The sequence below is a fragment of the Filicampus tigris genome, chromosome 8 (assembly GCF_054856515.1).
Source record: "Filicampus tigris isolate MCC_2025a chromosome 8, RoL_Ftig_1.0, whole genome shotgun sequence".
In the NCBI taxonomy this organism is placed as follows: domain Eukaryota; kingdom Metazoa; phylum Chordata; class Actinopteri; order Syngnathiformes; family Syngnathidae; genus Filicampus; species Filicampus tigris.
Window position 1 is genome coordinate 27839312 of NC_141224.1, and position 18783 is coordinate 27858094.

The 18783-nt window shown below is 43.2% G+C and overlaps 1 protein-coding gene across 10 annotated transcripts in view; it reads left to right on the plus strand.

Annotated features, from left to right (window-relative positions):
• Nucleotides 1–18783, plus strand: part of pomgnt2 (protein O-linked mannose N-acetylglucosaminyltransferase 2 (beta 1,4-)) — a 38765-nt gene that overhangs the window by 3083 nt on the left and 16899 nt on the right. For 3 of the 10 annotated variants that reach the window (XR_015087907.1, XR_015087908.1, XR_015087909.1), the window contains exons 2-4: nt 502–557; nt 4129–4243; nt 8565–8659. Coding sequence is in view for 6 of the 10 variants with exons in the window: in XM_086038615.1 (XP_085894741.1) it covers nt 8578–8659; nt 12908–14631 (1806 nt within the window). In the remaining 4 variants the exon portion in view is untranslated. The other 7 variants (XR_015087906.1, XM_086038619.1, XM_086038616.1 and 4 more) reach the window with 7 other exon arrangements.

Consider the following 18783-nt stretch of genomic DNA (forward strand, 5'->3'; position numbering starts at 1 on the left):
ATGCTGCGTCATCAGCAGGTAGATTTATATATATATATATAAATCTACCTTATATATATATATTTATATATATATATTTATATATATTTATATATATATATTTATATATATTTATATATATTTATATATATATATTTATATATATTTATATATATATATTTATATATATTTATATTTATATATATATATATATTTATATATATATATATTTATATATATATATTTATATATATATATATTTATATATATATATATATATATATATATCCGATCGGAATAGATCACGTAACAGGTAAACAGGTGACCACCGAGCTTCATTTGGAATGATTTCATTCTGATTGACAAAAAAATGTAAATGATGTCTGCGCGGAGCCTACTCTCCAGCATTGGCCCGCCCACAGGACCATCTGATTGGTTGCTCGTGCAGTGGAGAGCAGTCAATCAGCAGTGAAACCTGCATGTTGCTCTGCCTCTGAAGACTCACGCACGCATGTATTTCAGGCAGGTGACCCCAGGAGAAGAGAAGAGTGTCCAATGAGCAAATTTAAGTTACAAAGGTAAGATATCAGACTACCTAAATAGTAAAAAATTCCAGTCTTCTACAACTCACAACTACTTGTAACATTACTATGCGCCCATTACCGTTACATAAACACAAGCAGCATCTCTGTTTTGTCTTTCCAAGTTTGTAATTAAAGGTGACGTCATCGGAATGCTTATGCATTGTTGGTGCAAAATGGTGGGGTTTGAGAACGCGTACACAAGCGGACTAACTAGAAAGGATCACGTAAACTACTTTAAAAAGATCACATTTTTCAGAATAGGGTCACTGATGGTGTAGAGCAGGGATGTCCGGCTCCGGTCCTCAAGGGCCTCTTTCCTGCTTGTTTTCCAGCTCTCCTGGCTGCAGCACACCTGATTTAAATGATCAGCTCATCAGCAAGCTCTGAAGAAGCTTGATAACAATCATGATCTCTTGAATCAGATGTGTTGCGGCAGGGATAAATGGAAAACAGGCAGGACACCGGCCCTTGAGGACCGAGTTTGGACACCCCTGGTGTAGAGTTACACTAGCCTGAGTTGTTTGCAGACAGCTTGGGATCAGTTCCCACTTTGTGACTGTGTTAATGTGTGTGCCCTGTGACTGGCTGGTGACCAGTTCAGGGTGTAGTCTGCCTCTCGCCCATAGTCAGCTGGGATAGACTCCATCCCCCTCCCCGCGACTCTGTTCAGCAGGGGTGTCAAAGTCAAATGGACGGAGGGCCAAATAAAAAAAATTGCGACAAGCCAAGGGCCGGACTGATAAAATGTTCATTGAAATGTTTTAAAATGTCCAGATTGGATCGTGTCTTTCGCGCCTGCTGATGATGTCACACTTTATATTTCTGTAATATATTTCTTTGCCTCTATGTTTGTCAACCCCCTGGCTGTTGTGTTTTTATCTTCGGAGTTACTAAATAAAAAATAAAATAAAGTACATTACTGCTACTGTTGCGAGGCAGCTCGTACATCACTTTCGTTCGCGTTTCTCCTGCCAAACTGGAAACAATTTTCTGGTTGACTCAGGCTGCAAGATTGTATGAACTGTACATAATTTGAAGAAAAACGGAGAGGATCATATGGTTGGTATGAAGTCTCCAGCTGACTCTATTTTAGAGTGGCAAGGTATGAATGTGTGTGCCCCTGTCAGAAAACACAGGCCCGTATTCCACTTGACACGTCTATTTATTGTGGTCTGCAACAAAACAGACAAAGAATAACCTAGCAACATCATCCAATGCATATCCATTTGTTAACAATATGCCTAAACATTACAATTCACAGTATTAAGCAATTAAACAGCCAAACAATACATACAATACACACCCACACGTTTCATCACTAGAATAGTTAGCATACTAGCCGAAATAACTAACTAGTGTTCATCAACGAGACATCACTCACGAGAACATATTTAGGCTATTATGTACAGGCAGTTACCTGACTTATTAAACTCACCTTTTAACATTTACACACCACAACAAACGTGTTGAAACACGGGCAATCTGCAACTACTGAGTTTGCTGGCACGAACAAACTACTAGCTGTGTCGAAGGGAGAAAAAAAGAAAATAAATGTCACTCGCTATCAGCACTTAGCGCTATATAAAGCCTGCTCACAGCTTTATATTATATAAAAACAGGGGGGAATGTAAGAATAATAATGTATTTTATTATTCATGTGTTGGATTTTTCATAATTAAGCTTGTTAGCTTTGTAAGTTTAGCTTTATATTATATAAAAACAGGGGGGAATGTAAGAATAATAATGTATTTTATTATTCATGTGTTGGATTTTTCATAATTAAGCTTGTTAGCTTTGTAAGTTTAGCTTTATATTATATAAAAACAGGGGGGAATGTAAGAATAATAATGTATTTTATTATTCATGTGTTGGATTTTTGTGGACGAGGCCTGTTAGCTTTATTAGCTTGTGGGTTTAGCTTGAGCTTTTTCCAAATCTACGCCCAACTTGCTTGATGTGCTTTGCTTCCACATATGTACGCTAATGGCTCACACACACACAAACACACGCACACACCTACACAAACACACGCACACAAACATAGACAAAACAAGTTCATAGTGTTCCAGCTGCTTTCGCTCCCTTTTCCCCTAGATTACACCTTTGTAATCAGGGACTCCGAAGAAAATAAAAAGAGAGGAGGCGTGGGAGCCGGGCAGAGGTTTTAGGAACTGTCATCGTACACTTCCCTGCGCTATCCTTGCAAGTAAAAAGACAATATTGTTGTCGAGTGTCTTCTCCCCTCATTGTGTGCATTGTTTACTAATGTCTCACTTGGTGTGAACCTGACATTTAATTGTTACATTGTGTTACATCGAAACTCAATGAATTTATCAAATGCCAACAATTACTAATATTAAAACAACGTGAGATTTCTAACATGAAGTATTTCTTAATAAAGTGTGCTTTACTCCAAATAACTTGTCACCACAATCCTATTCTGAAAGCCATGAAAAGTGACGTGAAGTCTTCAGTCGGCACGTAGACGACCGAAGGACAATCCTCGCAAAAGTAGCGGTAATGTTCGTTATAACAACAGCCAGGGGGTGGCAAACATAGATGCAAGATGTTATCTGTGTCTTGCCAAGTTGTTTTGTTTCCGAGGTTAATGAATGCATCGTGCGGCTGGATGGAAGGGCATGCGAGCAAGAGTAGCGGAGGACGAACAGGAGAGCTGTTGCTCTTTTTTGACTGAACGGTTGTCGTACTGTATTGGCGTCGGCTGCGGCCCGCAGTAATCGGTTGGACTAATAAAAACGTGATAATTAAACTACGTCTGTGTTCTTGGAAGACAGACAGGCTTCAGTTTTCCAATGTCATGTCATGTCATGTCATGTCATGTCATGTCATGTCATGTCATGTCATTTTCCAAACCGCTTATCCTATATAGGGTCGCGGGGAGTTGCTGGAGCCTATCCCAGCCGTCAATGGGCGAAGGCAGACTACACCCCGAACTGGTCGCCAGCCAGTCGCAGGGCACACATAGACACTGTCACTGAGCGGTAATCGATCCCACGCTGCCCGCACACAACTCAGGCGTGTGTACCACTACACTATCAGCGGACGTTCTTGGAAGACACTACAATATATTTTAAAGCGTGACGTCATCGGCACGTGCAAAGCACCCGATCACATCTGCTACCCACACCGGCTTGCCGCGGGCCGGATCTAATAATAAAGCTGCCGCGGGCCGGATCTAATAATAAAGCAATATCATCCCAGGGGCCATAGAAAACCTTCTCGCGTGCCGGATGTGGCCCGTGGGCCTTGACTTTGACATATGTGCTGTACAGGATAAGCGGTGTGGAAGATGACATGACACATTTTTCAGATGGAAAGTAACTTTCTGATCCTTATGGGATTAAGGAGTGGGAGGAAGACGTTTTTAAGTGACCCGATGCACAATGGCAAAATATTCATCTGCGCTTAGTTTCGACACCCAATGTTAATACAAAAGAGAAACTGTGAACCTACAAGTCTTTTGAGGCTTACAAATATGTGGTGTGGCCATCTTTTGAGCACAAAAACATCACCATTTCGACTGATATAACATCCATCTTTGCAGTGCAACCCCCGCCTTCCTATTGTTTGTTTGGCTACCGGATTCCAACACCATCGCTGGCAACAGACGGCTGGCTTATCCCGGTGGACGGCTCCCCTGCATCTACCCCATATTCACAGTTAGGTGACACAAATTTAGGCACCATATCATTTTCTTCTGCATTGAACAAATTTGATTAAATGTCATTTGCATGTCCCCAAATACCTAAAAATTAGTTGTGATAGGTCGATATAAAAAAAAAAAAAGCATGCTAGCTATAAAAAAAAAAAAAGCAAGCTAGCTTTCAACACTTTTTGGCCGGTCAAAGATGAATTATCACGTCGTGTGTGTGATAAACATAAAAATACTGCATGGAAATCATCAAATTGAAACGAGGCAACAGTACACTAGAAATAGATGCGGCAAACACATTTTTAACCAGCCAAAGCTAATTTTTCTGAGAGGAGCACAAAACAGACCTGCGCGAAGTGATCACTCAAAAATGGCCTCACAAAAAATGTCAGAAACAAGTCCAATTTCACATACCTGCAGACATGCCAAACATCACCAGCTAGCCACTTTTTTGTTGCTGCAGTGTTCTAAGATGCCCAGCGGAAAACGGCTAAAATAGACATCACAAACCTTTTTCGATATTAACAGTTGAAGTAGGTTTCAAAGAATACACTGTTGTACAAAATAATGTTGGTCAGAACAGAACAGCTATATTTTTCGCCAACGGTGTCGTTGTACGGATGTCCACAAGTACAACTGATCTTGTAATTTAGTTTACTACTACAGGAAGCCCTTCTTGGATTATCTGACAAATTTAAGCAGTAAATACCGACAAACTCTTAGTGGATGAATTTATGAGGTGTAATCTAAGTGTGCTCCCTAAAATTAGTGACGTTTCAAAATGTGTCTCTTGCCCTAAAAAACAAAAATCAACAATAGCGTAAATTGAACATTAGTAATGATCAGAATAGGACTAGAATAGGTCATGAACTTTAGTCATGGATGATTTCTCCATGAATTTCTTGGGTAAGGAGGATTTTAGAGGCGGTTTGAAGTGCTCATTCCATCGTTTCTAGCACATTTCACCAAGATGGCAGTCACTTGTCACATTTCTAATTTGAAGTACTTGAAGTAATTTGAAGGAATATGCCTTCATGTGGACCACGTCTCCAGGGCTGGAGATAAGATTTAGCCAGGTCTGTCACCAAGTCTGCTCCAGTCTCAGTTCAAAGCAATGGAATCTCCAGGGAATCCCTGCCATTTGACTTAACAAAGACATGCTAGGACTCAAAAAGACACAAACTCCTGATAAGGAGCCACTCTCGTCGCCTGGACCACCTCTGCAGACAACAGATGTGGATTTGAACGGCCCTGAAACAGACATTCCGGAGCCTCCCCACCGGGGACCCAGAAGGTTCCTCTCACAATCACTGGGGGACCAAACCCTGATGAACATTGAAAGTGCTGGACAAAGTTAATGAGGTTTTTCATCAAATTCCCCTCTAAATACCCTAAAACTTTGAAGTGGTGCCCCTAGAGGCAACCAGGAGTAATACAGGCATTGTCCCGGTCGCTATTAACTATTACGAGTGAGCCCCATGTTCGCTACATATTGGTTCCCCATAGTGAAGATAAATTAAGTTATTCTTTGATCCAAACACAGAATTCACTGCTTTTAGTACGATTTTCGTGCACTTTGTCAGACATTTGGTGAGAAAAGACGAAATCGCCATCATAATTTTGAATGTGGCAACTTCCCATCTCTTTCAGATTAGATGAGTATTTCGGGCCGCCATCTTATGTTTCAGTGAGAGAGCACGCGAATTGCGTCTAGCCATTGTATGCTAATTTGTTAGCTCTGTGTGTGCGTATGTGGTGTGGCTCCCCGTAACCACGCCCGGCGGCTTGCTTGCTAGCTGCTAAAACTGCAGTTATTTCTTGTCGATTGTGCTGTGTTGCTTGCTCTGAAGTGAGACCGCTGATTGCTGTTCTACTTGCTTAACTTTGTGTATGAAGCTTGACTGGTCAATGTTCAAAGACCCCTGCTTGCCACACTAACACATCGCCGCAATAGCAATCAAATAAGCACCTTGCACCCATGTTGCACATAGGCATACGGCACCGCTGGGATTAAAGTGATAGTTATTTATCCAATTAAAACACAATATTGGTCTAATTTGTGGAGCTGTTGGTCTAATAAACCACATTTGAAATATCTGCCCAATTCGGTCGCGTTGTTAACTTGTTAAACCGATAAATTTTCTACTGCGCTGCAACATTGTCATCGCATGGAGATTTTCGGTAACTACTACGCGACAGCCAAAATCAAAGTTAGTGCACTCCTTCATCCTGATAAGTTATTCACTGTGAGTTTAAATCAATTTGGGAATTTTTGATAACATTTCGGATTACAATTTTTACTATAATTTATTCATCTTATTTAATTTTAATGTTTCTTTTGTTTCTCATTAACACTCAGTTTATTTTTCTTTTTGTTGTTTTGTTTGATTATCCCATTCATTTTAGAGTACTTCCAAATTTTCACTGGTCGACACGCTAGCGTGGCATTTCCCCACTCATAAACTTTTTATAATTTTGGACAGTTAATCGTATTCATGATTATTAAAACTATTATAAATTATTAAGTGCCACTGCCACGGAAATTACCAGATTAAAATCTGAGTTAACTGAACTGGCTGACCGACCCTCCAGAGGCCAATTGCAACGGGTCAAGGCGGACCACCAGTGTGCCATCTTGTTGTTACCAAGCGTCCGACGACGTAATTCGCCTTAAACAAGTAAAAACACTTAGAAAAGGGCGCGCCGCGGAAATTGACTTCTCGTATGACTTGAGAATCAAATTGACAATGGCCGAGATTAATTTAAGCCATCTCCAACAATGTCAACAAGACCAGGAGGCGGAGTTATCGCTGGTAAAGCGTTAGCTACAGCTTGCACGGCAGTTAAATGCCGCCCGCGGAACTCCCTCAGACGGAACGCATTCTTTCACAAGACCTCATGAATCGAGCACGGCAGCACCACCCCTTAACCCATCGCCATTAAGGGGACCGGAACCCACACCGATGACCTGTGTCTTCAAGGGCCCTGTGCCACACACGCCAGCCCCCTCACAAGACCCGGTGCCAGTGGCTGCCGTGCCCTCCAACAGCACTCCCTCGCCCACTCCCCAACTGGGAGTGCACATGAGCGTGACCTGGAAAGATTTGGACAAATTGGCAGGCAACATTAAAACGTTCAAACCTGAACCAAGGGGGTCCCATAATACATCAGAATACCTTAGAGACATTGACTACCGGCAGCACGGTGGTCGACTGGTTAGCACGTCCGCCTCACAGTTCAGAGGTTGTGGGTTCGATCCCGGCTCCGGCCTCACTGTGTGGAGTTTGCATGTTCTCCCCGTGCCTACTGTTTTCTCTAGGTACTCCGGTTTCCTTCCACATTCCAAAAACATGCATGGTAAGTTGATTGGACACTCTAAATTCCCCCTAGGTGTCATTGTGAGTGCGGATGTTTGTTTGTCTCTGTGTGCCCTGTGTTTGGCTGGCAACCAATTCAGGCTGTCCCCGCCTAATGCCCGAAGACAGCTGGGATTGGCTCCAGCACGCCTGCAACTCTTGTGAGGATAAGCGGTATGGATAATGGATGGATGGACATTTGACTACCACCAAAGGTTCCCAGTTACTACCCTTGACGACAAACTCTACCTTATCAAGATGACTTCTAGTCGAGCAGTCAATCGAGTAATCAAGTGACAACCTGCTCATATATTAGCTGATCCAGAAGCTTTACGCCAAGCGATGGTCCTGGAATTTGACGGCCCATAAACCACAGCCGGCATGGCGTCCGCCCTTTCCATTAAAAAAACGCTTTTTGTAGAAAATCTACACCCAAACCTCAAATACTATATCGGGTTGGGCTTGTGCCGTCAGACGTTGAGCAGTTCACAGCTGCGCAACTTGGCCGCTAAGGGCTTCGCAAAGCTAAAACGTTCAAATGCGAAACCAACAGATGCGGATGTTTACATTGTTAGCCGGGATCCACCCAATGAACTTGAATGTGCCTCCCGCAAATCCTCGAATGAGGCCCTGGGACAGTCCGACAAACCAGTGCCCAACAACCGTAATGGGGGTATTAACACACCAAATCGGTCTCGGGCCCCTCAAAGCAATAATTTGTGTCGGAATTTGTGTCGGAAACACCATAATCCACGCGCAAATCTAACCGTCTAACCATGACAAACCCAAGCATCAAAAGACTCCGTCAAGTCCTCCTCGCAGGGCCCAGCCCCCAGCTGACAATCATGATTGTGAGCAAAAGGTCCTTAGAATGCTCCATGACTTAGCAAAAGATAAGTCAGACCAACTGCCGGAGTTCCATCATTGTGACCCTGTCGCTCAGACGCCCGATAAGTCTGTTCTACTACTTAGACTGGACCAGGACATGCACTCTGACTCCCGTGAACCTCCTTTGACTGATGTTCCTTCTCCAGTGCGACAACTTCTGGGTGACCTCACCATAAAAGGTAATTCAAACAGGTTCCATCTGAGGACTAAACTTGAACAATTACTAGAACATGACGCATTTGTTGACCTTGGTGCGGACATCACACTCATGTCAAGCACGCTGCTCAACCAACTGCACGCCAGGTTGCAAACCAAAAATAGGTCGCTCCGTCTCCAATATTGCTCCACAAAGTGTTCGCGTTAACTAACATTCATTTGGACACTTTGCTTGCTCTGTGGCCTATTGGACCATACTAATTGGTCCACCCGGTCTATGTATCTTTTGTGGAAGTGGTCCCTATGCTCATTGGTCAGGACCTGCTGGACCGCTTCTCACCCCTGATCGATTGCAGTCAACGCAAAATCTGGGCACAGTTGCAGTGGCCGCGGCCACTTGCACCACAGCCCAAATCACCCACCTACTGCTACGCTTCTAGGCCTGTCAGATGCATCAGTTGACCTTGTCCTGAATGCACATGACCATCACCAGGTCGATGACCTGTCAAAAGGGGGGACTGAGCTTTGCTGTCTCTGAAGCAACCACAACAGGTCACCCTCGGGACACTTATCTTCCCCTCTGCCAAGCACCGACTGTATGCCTTGGTTGTCATGTGAAAAACACTTATCTCCATTTTTTTTTCATTTTCTTATTTGTACATGAATCATGTGTCCGCGTTACAGACATCGCAATAAAGTGAAAATTAAAAAAGGTTGCAAAATGTCACGATACGATATTATGATATGAACCATGTGACAATAATTCTCCCAATATTGTGAGGAAGTTGGCGATTATATAAAAGCTCACGACACTGTATGAAACCTCATCATGATGTTTGAAAATAAAACAGCATTGAAAGAAAAGGACAATATTGTGTATTTTTGCATAACAGCAGTGACAGAAATAGGATTGACCAGTCATTTTATTATGTGTTATTGGCTATTGGCTCAGCGGCGCAAAGTATCATGATCAATGTCGTTCACAATGCTGTGTTAGGCTGATAACACTAACAACAATAACAGTTACTTGCACATACGATACAACTTTATTTATCTAGCGCATTTCACAACAGCTTCAGCAAAGCACTTTACATTTAACATAAAATAGCAATGATACAATAACAAAGACAGTGAAAGCAGTAAATTAAAACTCATTTTGGAGCAACTGGAGACACTTGAGGGAGGACTGGCTGACTCCGAAATAAGGTGCATTACAGTAATCTAGACGAGATGTAACGAAGGCATAGATTACTGCACAGCTGGGTACCGCCGACCCGTCACAAAGTTCCCGTCTGCATATGTAGCCGACCCACGTGGCCCCAGTCAGTCCGACTCAGCCAAACGGCGTCGAGAACAGACTTAACCGGTACGACGTCACACGCAGGTGCTGCGCTCCTGACACACAGCCAAATAAAGAAAAAATTAAAAATTAAACAGTGTTGTATACAGAAAGACAAAGTGACGTGCCATATATTGTTTTTATTTCACCGATCACCACATTGTGCGCATCTGTTGTTTTTATTGAATCTTTTTCTTTATTTAGTGGTGTGCCTGCGTGTGATGTGTAAATTAAATTCTCGACGCGATTGACTCCTCCCACAGCCGAGTTTTTGCCTCAGCGACCGCCGAAACTGCATTCTGTTTAGCCAGCCGGTATCTGTCAGCTGCCTCGGGAGTCCTACAGGCTAAAAAGGCCCGATAGGACTCTTTCTTCAGCTCTTACTGTCTGTCCACCAGCGGGTTTGGGGTTGCCGCCACGACAGGCACTGATCACCTTACAGCCACAACTGGCTGCCTCAACAATGGAGACGCGAAACATGGTCCACTCAGACTCAATGTCCCCTGCCTCCCCTGGGATGTGGGCAGAGTTCTGCCAGAGATGGGAGTTGAAACTCTTTCTGACAGGGGATCCTGCCATAAGTTCCCAGCAAACTCTCGCAATACGTTTGGGTCTTCCAGGTCAGACCGGCATCTTCCCCCGCCATAGGTGCCACCAGGTGGTGATCAGTTGACATCTTCGCCAAAACATATGTGGTCGCAAATCCGATGATATGACTACAAAGTCGATCATCGAACTGCGGCCTAGGGTGTCCTGCTGCCAAGTGTACATATGGACACCCTTATGTTTGAACATGGTGTTCATTATGGACAATCCGTGGCGAGCACAGAAGTCCAGTAACAGAACAGGTTTCCTCCCAATCATGCCCTTCCAGGTCTCGCTGTCATTGCCCATATGAGCATGGAAGTCCCCCAGCAGAAGGATGAAGCCCCCAGGGGGAACACTCTCCAGCACACCTTCCAAGACTCCAAAAATGGTGGGTACTCTGAACTGCTGTTTGGTGCATAGGCACATACAACAGTCAGTCTCCCCACCCTAAGGTGGAGGGAGGCTACCCTCTCGTCCACCGGGTTGAACACCAATATACAGGCGCCAAGCCGAGGGGCAATACGTTTGCCCACACCTGCTCGGCGCCTCTCATCTTGGGCAACTCCAAAGTGGAAGAGTGTCCAACCCCTCTCGAGAGGACTGGTACCAGTGCCCATGCTGTGGGTGAAGGTGAGCCCGACTATATCTAGTCTGACCTTGTCCGCCTTGCACATGAGCTCGGGCTCCTTCCCTGTAAGAGAGGTGACCTTCCATGTCCCAATAGCTAGTTTCTGTAGCCGGGTATCGCACCGCAAAGGTTCCTGCTTCTTGCCGCCACCCAGCTCACTTCGCACCTGACCCCTTTGGCCCCTCCCACAGTCGGTGAGCCCATAGGAAAGGTGAGTCATGTTAACTTTTCAGGCTGAGCCCGATCGGGCCCCATGGGTGCAGGCCCGGACACCAGGCGCTCGCCAATGAGCCCCACCTCCAGGCCTGGCTCCAGAGGGGGACCCCAGTGACCTACGTCTGGGCAAAGGAAAACAAGGTCCAATTTTGTTCATCATAAGGGGTCTGAGAGCCGTGCTTTGTCTGGTCTGTCACCTAGGACCTGTTTACCAGGGTGACCCTACACGGGGCATAAAGCCCCTGACAACTTAACTCCTAGGATCATTGGGACACGCTAACTCCTCCACAGCTCATGGAGGGGCAAGTAAGAAACATGCAGGCGGTAATAGTTTGGGCATTGCATTGCACTCAAGTCCAAGTCTCCACCAGAATTTCAGAGGATATCCCGGTCATTGGAAAGAAACAGCTCCCTCAGAAGAAATGTTTGGTTCGTCAACGACAACGCTGTCCATGTGGGAGCAGGCGGAGTGCATAGCCCTTCTGACCTGCGAGCTCTGGGAAGCTCCCTCAGAAGCTGGTGATCCACCAGGCATCAGAGGATTGGTAACAAGCAGGAGTCAACAGTGTTTTAAACGCGCCACAACGGAGTACATCGTGTATTCGGGAACGAGCATGGGACAAAATGTGCTTTAGTTCCCTTTTTAGCTTTACTACCTGGCCACCGCATTTGTCGCGGGACACAGATGAGGTCTGCCGGGATGTCAGAAAGCAACTTTAGAGCTCAACCATACTCAAACGCACCCGAACCTCCAACGCCGCACCATAAGTCCAACAAAGATTGGCGATCACACACCAGGAGAGAGTCAGTGAATAAAGCACCTATCTCCAAAAACAGGAAAAAAGCCGAAGTATCAAGAGGGTCGCGGAATACACCGGCACACTGTAAGCCATCTTGAATTTAAAAAATGTAATCAAGTAAATTTTGGGGTAACTCAAAACGTGTTACGTCCTCCTTCATCTGGCGATTAGTGTGGATCTTAAATGTAGGTGGCCAACACATGCCTAATTCAAATTAATATGCACTAATAAACTAACCATTAGACACACATGGAAAATAACCTGGCCTTTTTAACAGTTGCTGCTTTTAACATCGTGACATGACAAAGATATCGTGGCAATTTTAATATTGCGACATTGCCGTTATCGTTACATACCTATTTGTTAGTAGTATAAATGTGAGGAACACTGCTATTCTTTGATAAATCACATTGCATTTTTGATAAGTATCATTGGAACTCGAATTATTTGAAGTCCTGTAATACTTATTACTTGCATGTTTTGATTTTAATCCTACATGCTTAAACACATTCCTTCTCTCGTGTCATACCCTGTCCCCATTTTTCCCATCCCTTGCATGTCTTCTCTTTCTGTCAGCAGATGTTTGTCTCATTCTGAGACTGAAGGCCTTCAGCAACAGCAACGATGCACACTTCAGTGGTTGGCTGTAGAATGAGCTTGGGTTTACTTTTTAATGGACTACTTGTCTCTGTGGTTGCAGCTTTACTGTGGGAGTACGCCAGGTTGACAGAACATGCTACCATGCTAGAGGAAGAATTGCACATGACACAGAGGTCCCAAGAATTTACACATGCCCAAATAGACTACCATCTAGCCCTACAGGAACTTCATGAATATGGCACCCGCATGGTGTGCAGCAGCAAAATGCACACTGATCGCATCTGCCGCTTTGATTACCTATGCTACTGTACAGAGGGGGATGAGTTTGTATTCTTTCATTCAGATGCCTCCATTATGTTGCCAAATTTGGGTTCCAGACGATTCCAGCCTGCTTTGCTTGACATGTCCTCAGTAGAAGATCACAATACCCAGTATTTCAATTTTTTAGAGCTTCCAACTGCTGCTTTGAAGTTCTTATCCAAGCCTGTGTTTGTACCAGATGTAACGTTCATTTTTAACAGGTTTAATCCTGACAACATAATGCATGTATTTCATGATGATCTGCTCCCAGCCTTCTATACTATGAAACTGTATTCAGACCTGGATGAGCAAGCACGTTTGATGTTCATGGAGGGTTGGGATGAAGGGCCACACTTTGACCTCTACAGACTTTTAAGCAGCAAGCAGCCACTTCTCAAAAGGCAGCTGAAAGACTTTGGAAAGCTAATTTGTTTTACAAAATCTTATGTTGGTATGTCAAAGATGACAACTTGGTATCAGTATGGATTTGTTCAGCCACAAGGGCCCAAGGCTAATATTTTGGTCTCAGGAAATGAAATTCGACAGTTTTCTAAAGCTTTCATGGTTAAAATGAACATCACAAGAATTGAAGAGGTGGAGAAGAATGCTGGTAATGTTGGCGATGAGAGTGAGAAGGATGAATACATAGTTGTGTTCAGTCGCTTAACAACAAGGCTAATCCTGAATGAAGCAGAGTTAATCATTGCACTAGCTCAGGAGTTCAATATGAAAGTCTTCAAAGTTTCTCTGGAGGAACAATCTTTCTCCAGCATTGTCCAGGTTATCAGTGGTGCTTCAATGTTAGTGAGCATGCATGGAGCCCAGCTTATCACCTCACTTTTTCTCCCCAGAGGAGCTACTGTGATTGAACTTTTTCCCTTTGCTATAAACCCAGAACATTATGTTCCATACAAAACCCTTGCTACACTTCCAGGCATGGATCTAAATTATTTTTCATGGAGGAACACTAAACAGAAAAACACTGTTACCCATCCAGACAGACCTTGGGAGCAAGGAGGTATAGCTCACTTGGAGAAGAAGGAGCAGGACCGAATATTGGCAAGCAAAGAAGTCTCAAGGCACTTGTGTTGCCACAACCCAGAGTGGCTCTTCCGAATCTACCAAGATACTCTGATAGATATCCCTTCACTTCTTGACATTGTCAGGGAGGGCATGAAGACAAGGCTAAGCTTTAAGAAGTCCAAACCCGCCCATAATGTTCATCCAGGCAGGGTCAGGGAACCCCAGTGTCAAACCTCGGTACAAGCTACTGACAAGGCACAACTTATAATCTCTTGGAAGATCCCTTGGAATCTAAAATACCTAAAGGTGAAAGAGGTTAAGTATGAGGTCTGGATTCAAGAACAAGGAGAAAGTACTTACATGCCTTATATCATTCAACAGCAAAACTACACGTTTTCAGAAAATATTAAGCCTTTTATCACCTACCTGGTATGGGTCAGGTGTATATTCAATAACAACCTTCTGGGTCCCTTTGCAGATGTTCTTGTGTGTAAAACTTAATGCGGTATTCTGCTGTAATATTACAACAATTATTGTATTAGTTTTTGATTTTGTTGTTTTTGATATTAAAAATGTCACAAAGTCCATGGTTTATATGCTGGTTGTTCTGTGGCACAAATTGAAGTTGTGGTTATGGAGGTAAGTTGAATTTGAAGCAGTTTTGAGTAGGGTACATCCGACTAATTGGCCTGCTGATTAAATTGGCCAATTACAGCCCTTCTAACGTTGGTAAAAATAATTGGTAAATTGACCTATGTTTTATTGTTTTTCCCTTCTTGTACCCTAAGCATTTACAATGTTGTACTCAGATAATGCCATACATCCATCCATTTTCTGTACCACTTATCCTCACTAGGGTCTATTTGTGGATTGTGTGTATTTTACCTTACCTTTGTCGTCGAAGTCTACATTAACATTAATACATTATTAGCACACTCACCGTTTTGCGTGTTCAGTTTTTACCCCGAAAAGGGATTGGCCAATAAAGACTTGTTCAGAAGTTGAATTTTATCCATTCTTTCATCCCCACACTTTGATAATGACAATACAAGATCTTGGGCTTTATTTCCAGCTCCCACACAAACAGACTGAAAACAGAAAAAGAACAACACAAACTTGGATGACTACTTTTTATACAATGTTCCAAAATATCTTTTGTTGCTCCATCCTCCAGGAGCCGAAAGAAGGAGATGTTAATGTAGCGCTGAACGATTTATCTTTTAGGGACGGAAATCGCGATCTCAGACGCAATTTCGAGATCGCCAAAGATGCAGTTTCTTTAAAGGGCAATTATCCCCCTCGCTCACCATGAGTGGCATGCTACTGTGGGCAGGTCCAAAAAGAAAAAAAAAAAAGTGTTGTCCTACTACACGCTGTTGCCGTTGCCAAAGTCATTTCATTTGCGGCTGCTTGAATGCTAAGGGCTAAGCTAGCTTGCCCTGCAGCAGCACGTTCTTTATTTATACTTTATGTAAGTCCGTGCAATCTAAAGCAGCAACGAGCTCCGTGCTGCACATCATCTCCTCTGTTGTGACAAATAAACGACCCCACCAACAAGTAGCATTTTCACCGCGGAGGCGAACGAGGGGTCGCTAAGTGTGCTAATCGTTAAAGTGAAATGCAGAGTCGAGAATAGTAAAATAAGTGCTTAGGTGTACAGGCGAATTTTTACTGAAGCCTGACTAGAATCGCGTAAGGGTGGAGATCCAGCAATTATGAACCCAATTGTTGTATTTCAATCAACACGTAGCTAGGCAAAAAAACAAGGCGATCTAGGGCTACATTAGCAATTTAGCACACGCTCGAACACCGGCTGGTACTCGCCAATGGCATAAATAACCCAATCACAAATATTCTCGTTGTGATTTTTACACTCACCATTATTGTTCAGACCAAAAGATTCAAATAATACTATGAACCAAGCAGTTAAGCAAAAATGTGGGAAAAATATTGACTTATGTACAAAGAACAATTCACAAAACCTCTTTAGTGTCCTTGCATATTAGAGTAATAGCTTTTAATGTTTTTGATGGTATAATGGCATTTTGTTGCATGTTTGTAAATGTTACTGTACACTGAGACTATTGCACTTAAGCTTGATTTCAAGAAAATCGCAAATTAAATCGAAATCGCAATATCAGTCAGAAAAATCGCAATACAATTTTTTTTCCTAAAATCGTTCAGCCCTATATTGATGTACTATTCAGGCTGATGTAATTTCCAGAGCTGGGCATTCTGTCCCGGGGGCGGAACAATCCGTCCCGGACGGACGCCCATTTTTGGGACAGAAGTCAAGGATGACAAGTTTTAAAAAAGACACGGACAGAGTTTTAAAAAAGAGACAGACTAAGCAAGGGCGGAGGTGAATTTTAGTCCAGCTGGCCATATTATATAGCTTGGGATGTCCATAAACCACAACGATAATGTTTTCCTTCATTTTGCGCTCTCCACAAAGACCTGCCGAGTGTACAGGACACTGTGTGTGACATAGTACTCCCCAATGCTGACTGGCTGGTGCAAGGCGAAGAGGGAAAAAAATTCATTTGTTTTAGCCGCGTCGAATGAAAGGATTATTGGTGCTTAGCTCCACGTCCCACCGCTCCAAACGCATCATCCATGCCGCCCCACACGCAACCGTGCCCACCGGCGCTGGCTACATTATAACCTCAATTGAATTGCACCACCAGAAACGCCCTCAACATATTTTGTGTGAATGCAACATAAGACAACTGGCCTATGTGTGGGACAAGTGCACATACATGTCGTGCACAGCTAAATAAGAATGCCGCAGATCTGAACGCAGGTGGAAAAAAGACAGGCTGCAGGTCTCTTATCAAATCTTAAAGGACTGCTGGAGTCGTTACCAGAGAAAGGTGAAGGAGTCCAAGTGAGACCTTTTGTCGTGTCTGATTCAGGCAAATCTGTAAAATCCACGTGCTATATTTAACACAATTGACTATGTATTGAAGCCCCATCAACTAATTTGCACGGACTCGTCCCCTGAAATGTGCGATAGATTCTTGCAGTTTTTCTTTGACAAGGTTGCTTTAGCTAGGGCTCTTGTTTCAAACACCACATTTGACCCCTCTCTCCAAGTTCCTTGTTCAGCAGTGTTTGATTACTTTCTTTGACATTTTTGGAGGATGTGGTTTGCCATATTAAACCATCGGGCTCCCCTTATGACTCCGTTCCTCCACATTTCTTTAAGGAGACTGTCCCGACAATTGATGAATAGGTTCTAGCCATTATCTACAGCAGCCTGTCTTCTGATGTGGTCCCCCAACATTTTAAGCATGCTGTAGTGCAACCCCTGCTGAAAAAAACTGGCCTTGATCAAGCTGTGCTATCCAAATTTAGACCCATTTCCAAGCTTCCTTTTATGTCTAAAATTCTGAAAAAAGTGGTGCATTCATAGTTAAGATATTTCTTGGATGAACATAATGTTATGGAAGTTTTCCAGTCAGGCTTCAAGAAGATACATAGCACAGAGTCAGCCCTGCTACCTGTTTTTAATGGCAACCTCCTGGCAAATGACACTGGAGACTACGTATGTATCGTTTTGTTGGATTTGACTGCAGCATTCGATACAGTAGACCACAGTATTCTCTAGAGTGGTTTTGATCCTATTTCGCTAGTAGGACTTTTTCTTTTAGCCTAGGTTCCTCTGAGTCCCGCTCCCTCCCTCTATCATAAGGTGTTCCACAGGGTTCTATTTTGGGGCCGTTGCTGTTCTCATTGTATTTGCTGCCCCTGGGCTCCATCCTTAGAAAACACGTCATTTCCTTATGTTAATTTATTGATTTAACACTTGTGTATTATGGCCTTTTTATTGTTTTGTAAAGTGCTTTGTTATGCTCTAGCTGTTATGAAATGCACTATATAAATAAAAGTGCATTGTATTGTATTGTATAAACTTGTTTGTCATGTAAGTTGAAGTTGTCTGTGAAGAAAGAAGAGCATACCTCAAGCTGCAGCTGCAAAGAGGAAATTGTGCCTTTATCGCAAAGAAAGCTTTCCTGTCTGGAAATTACTTTATTGCAGTGGTCTGTTTTAACATTTTGTGTTTGTTATTTTCAAAGCATTCCAATCTGTGATTAACTTTTACCAACTGTTAGAGCAAATTTTGTAAATAATAAAAGAGGCAACGACAGAGTGTGTGCAGAGCGGTCTTAGATTTGGCACTGAGCACATCTCTGTTCGTTCTCCTCATGAGAAAAAAAATACACTCTCTTGTCTTCCTTCCTTGTGTGATGTTTTATTAAATGTTTAAACCTGACAGACATATAAACAATGACCGCTGTTAAAGCAGTTACATTACAACTCTTGACTCGCTTACTTCGTCTCTGTACACACATACGTGTGTTGGCAAGCGGTTCATCAAGATATTAACCCGGAAGTGGGTGCTCATAAGGTAAGCAGATTTGAATCGTAAATTAGCCAACTAATAAACTTTAAATAAAACTCTGCCGTTAGCATCTCTCCCGTGGCGTTTTTTTGGTGGATGGGGGCGGACGTCAGGACGGAACCGTTAGACTGGGTCGGAGGACCATAATTTTTATGAATTGAGAGTATTATCCGAGTAAACGGAAGAGTATGACGAGAAGGCTACCTACGTTGCGGACGGAGGACAGACCGGCAAAAGAGGGTCAAGTG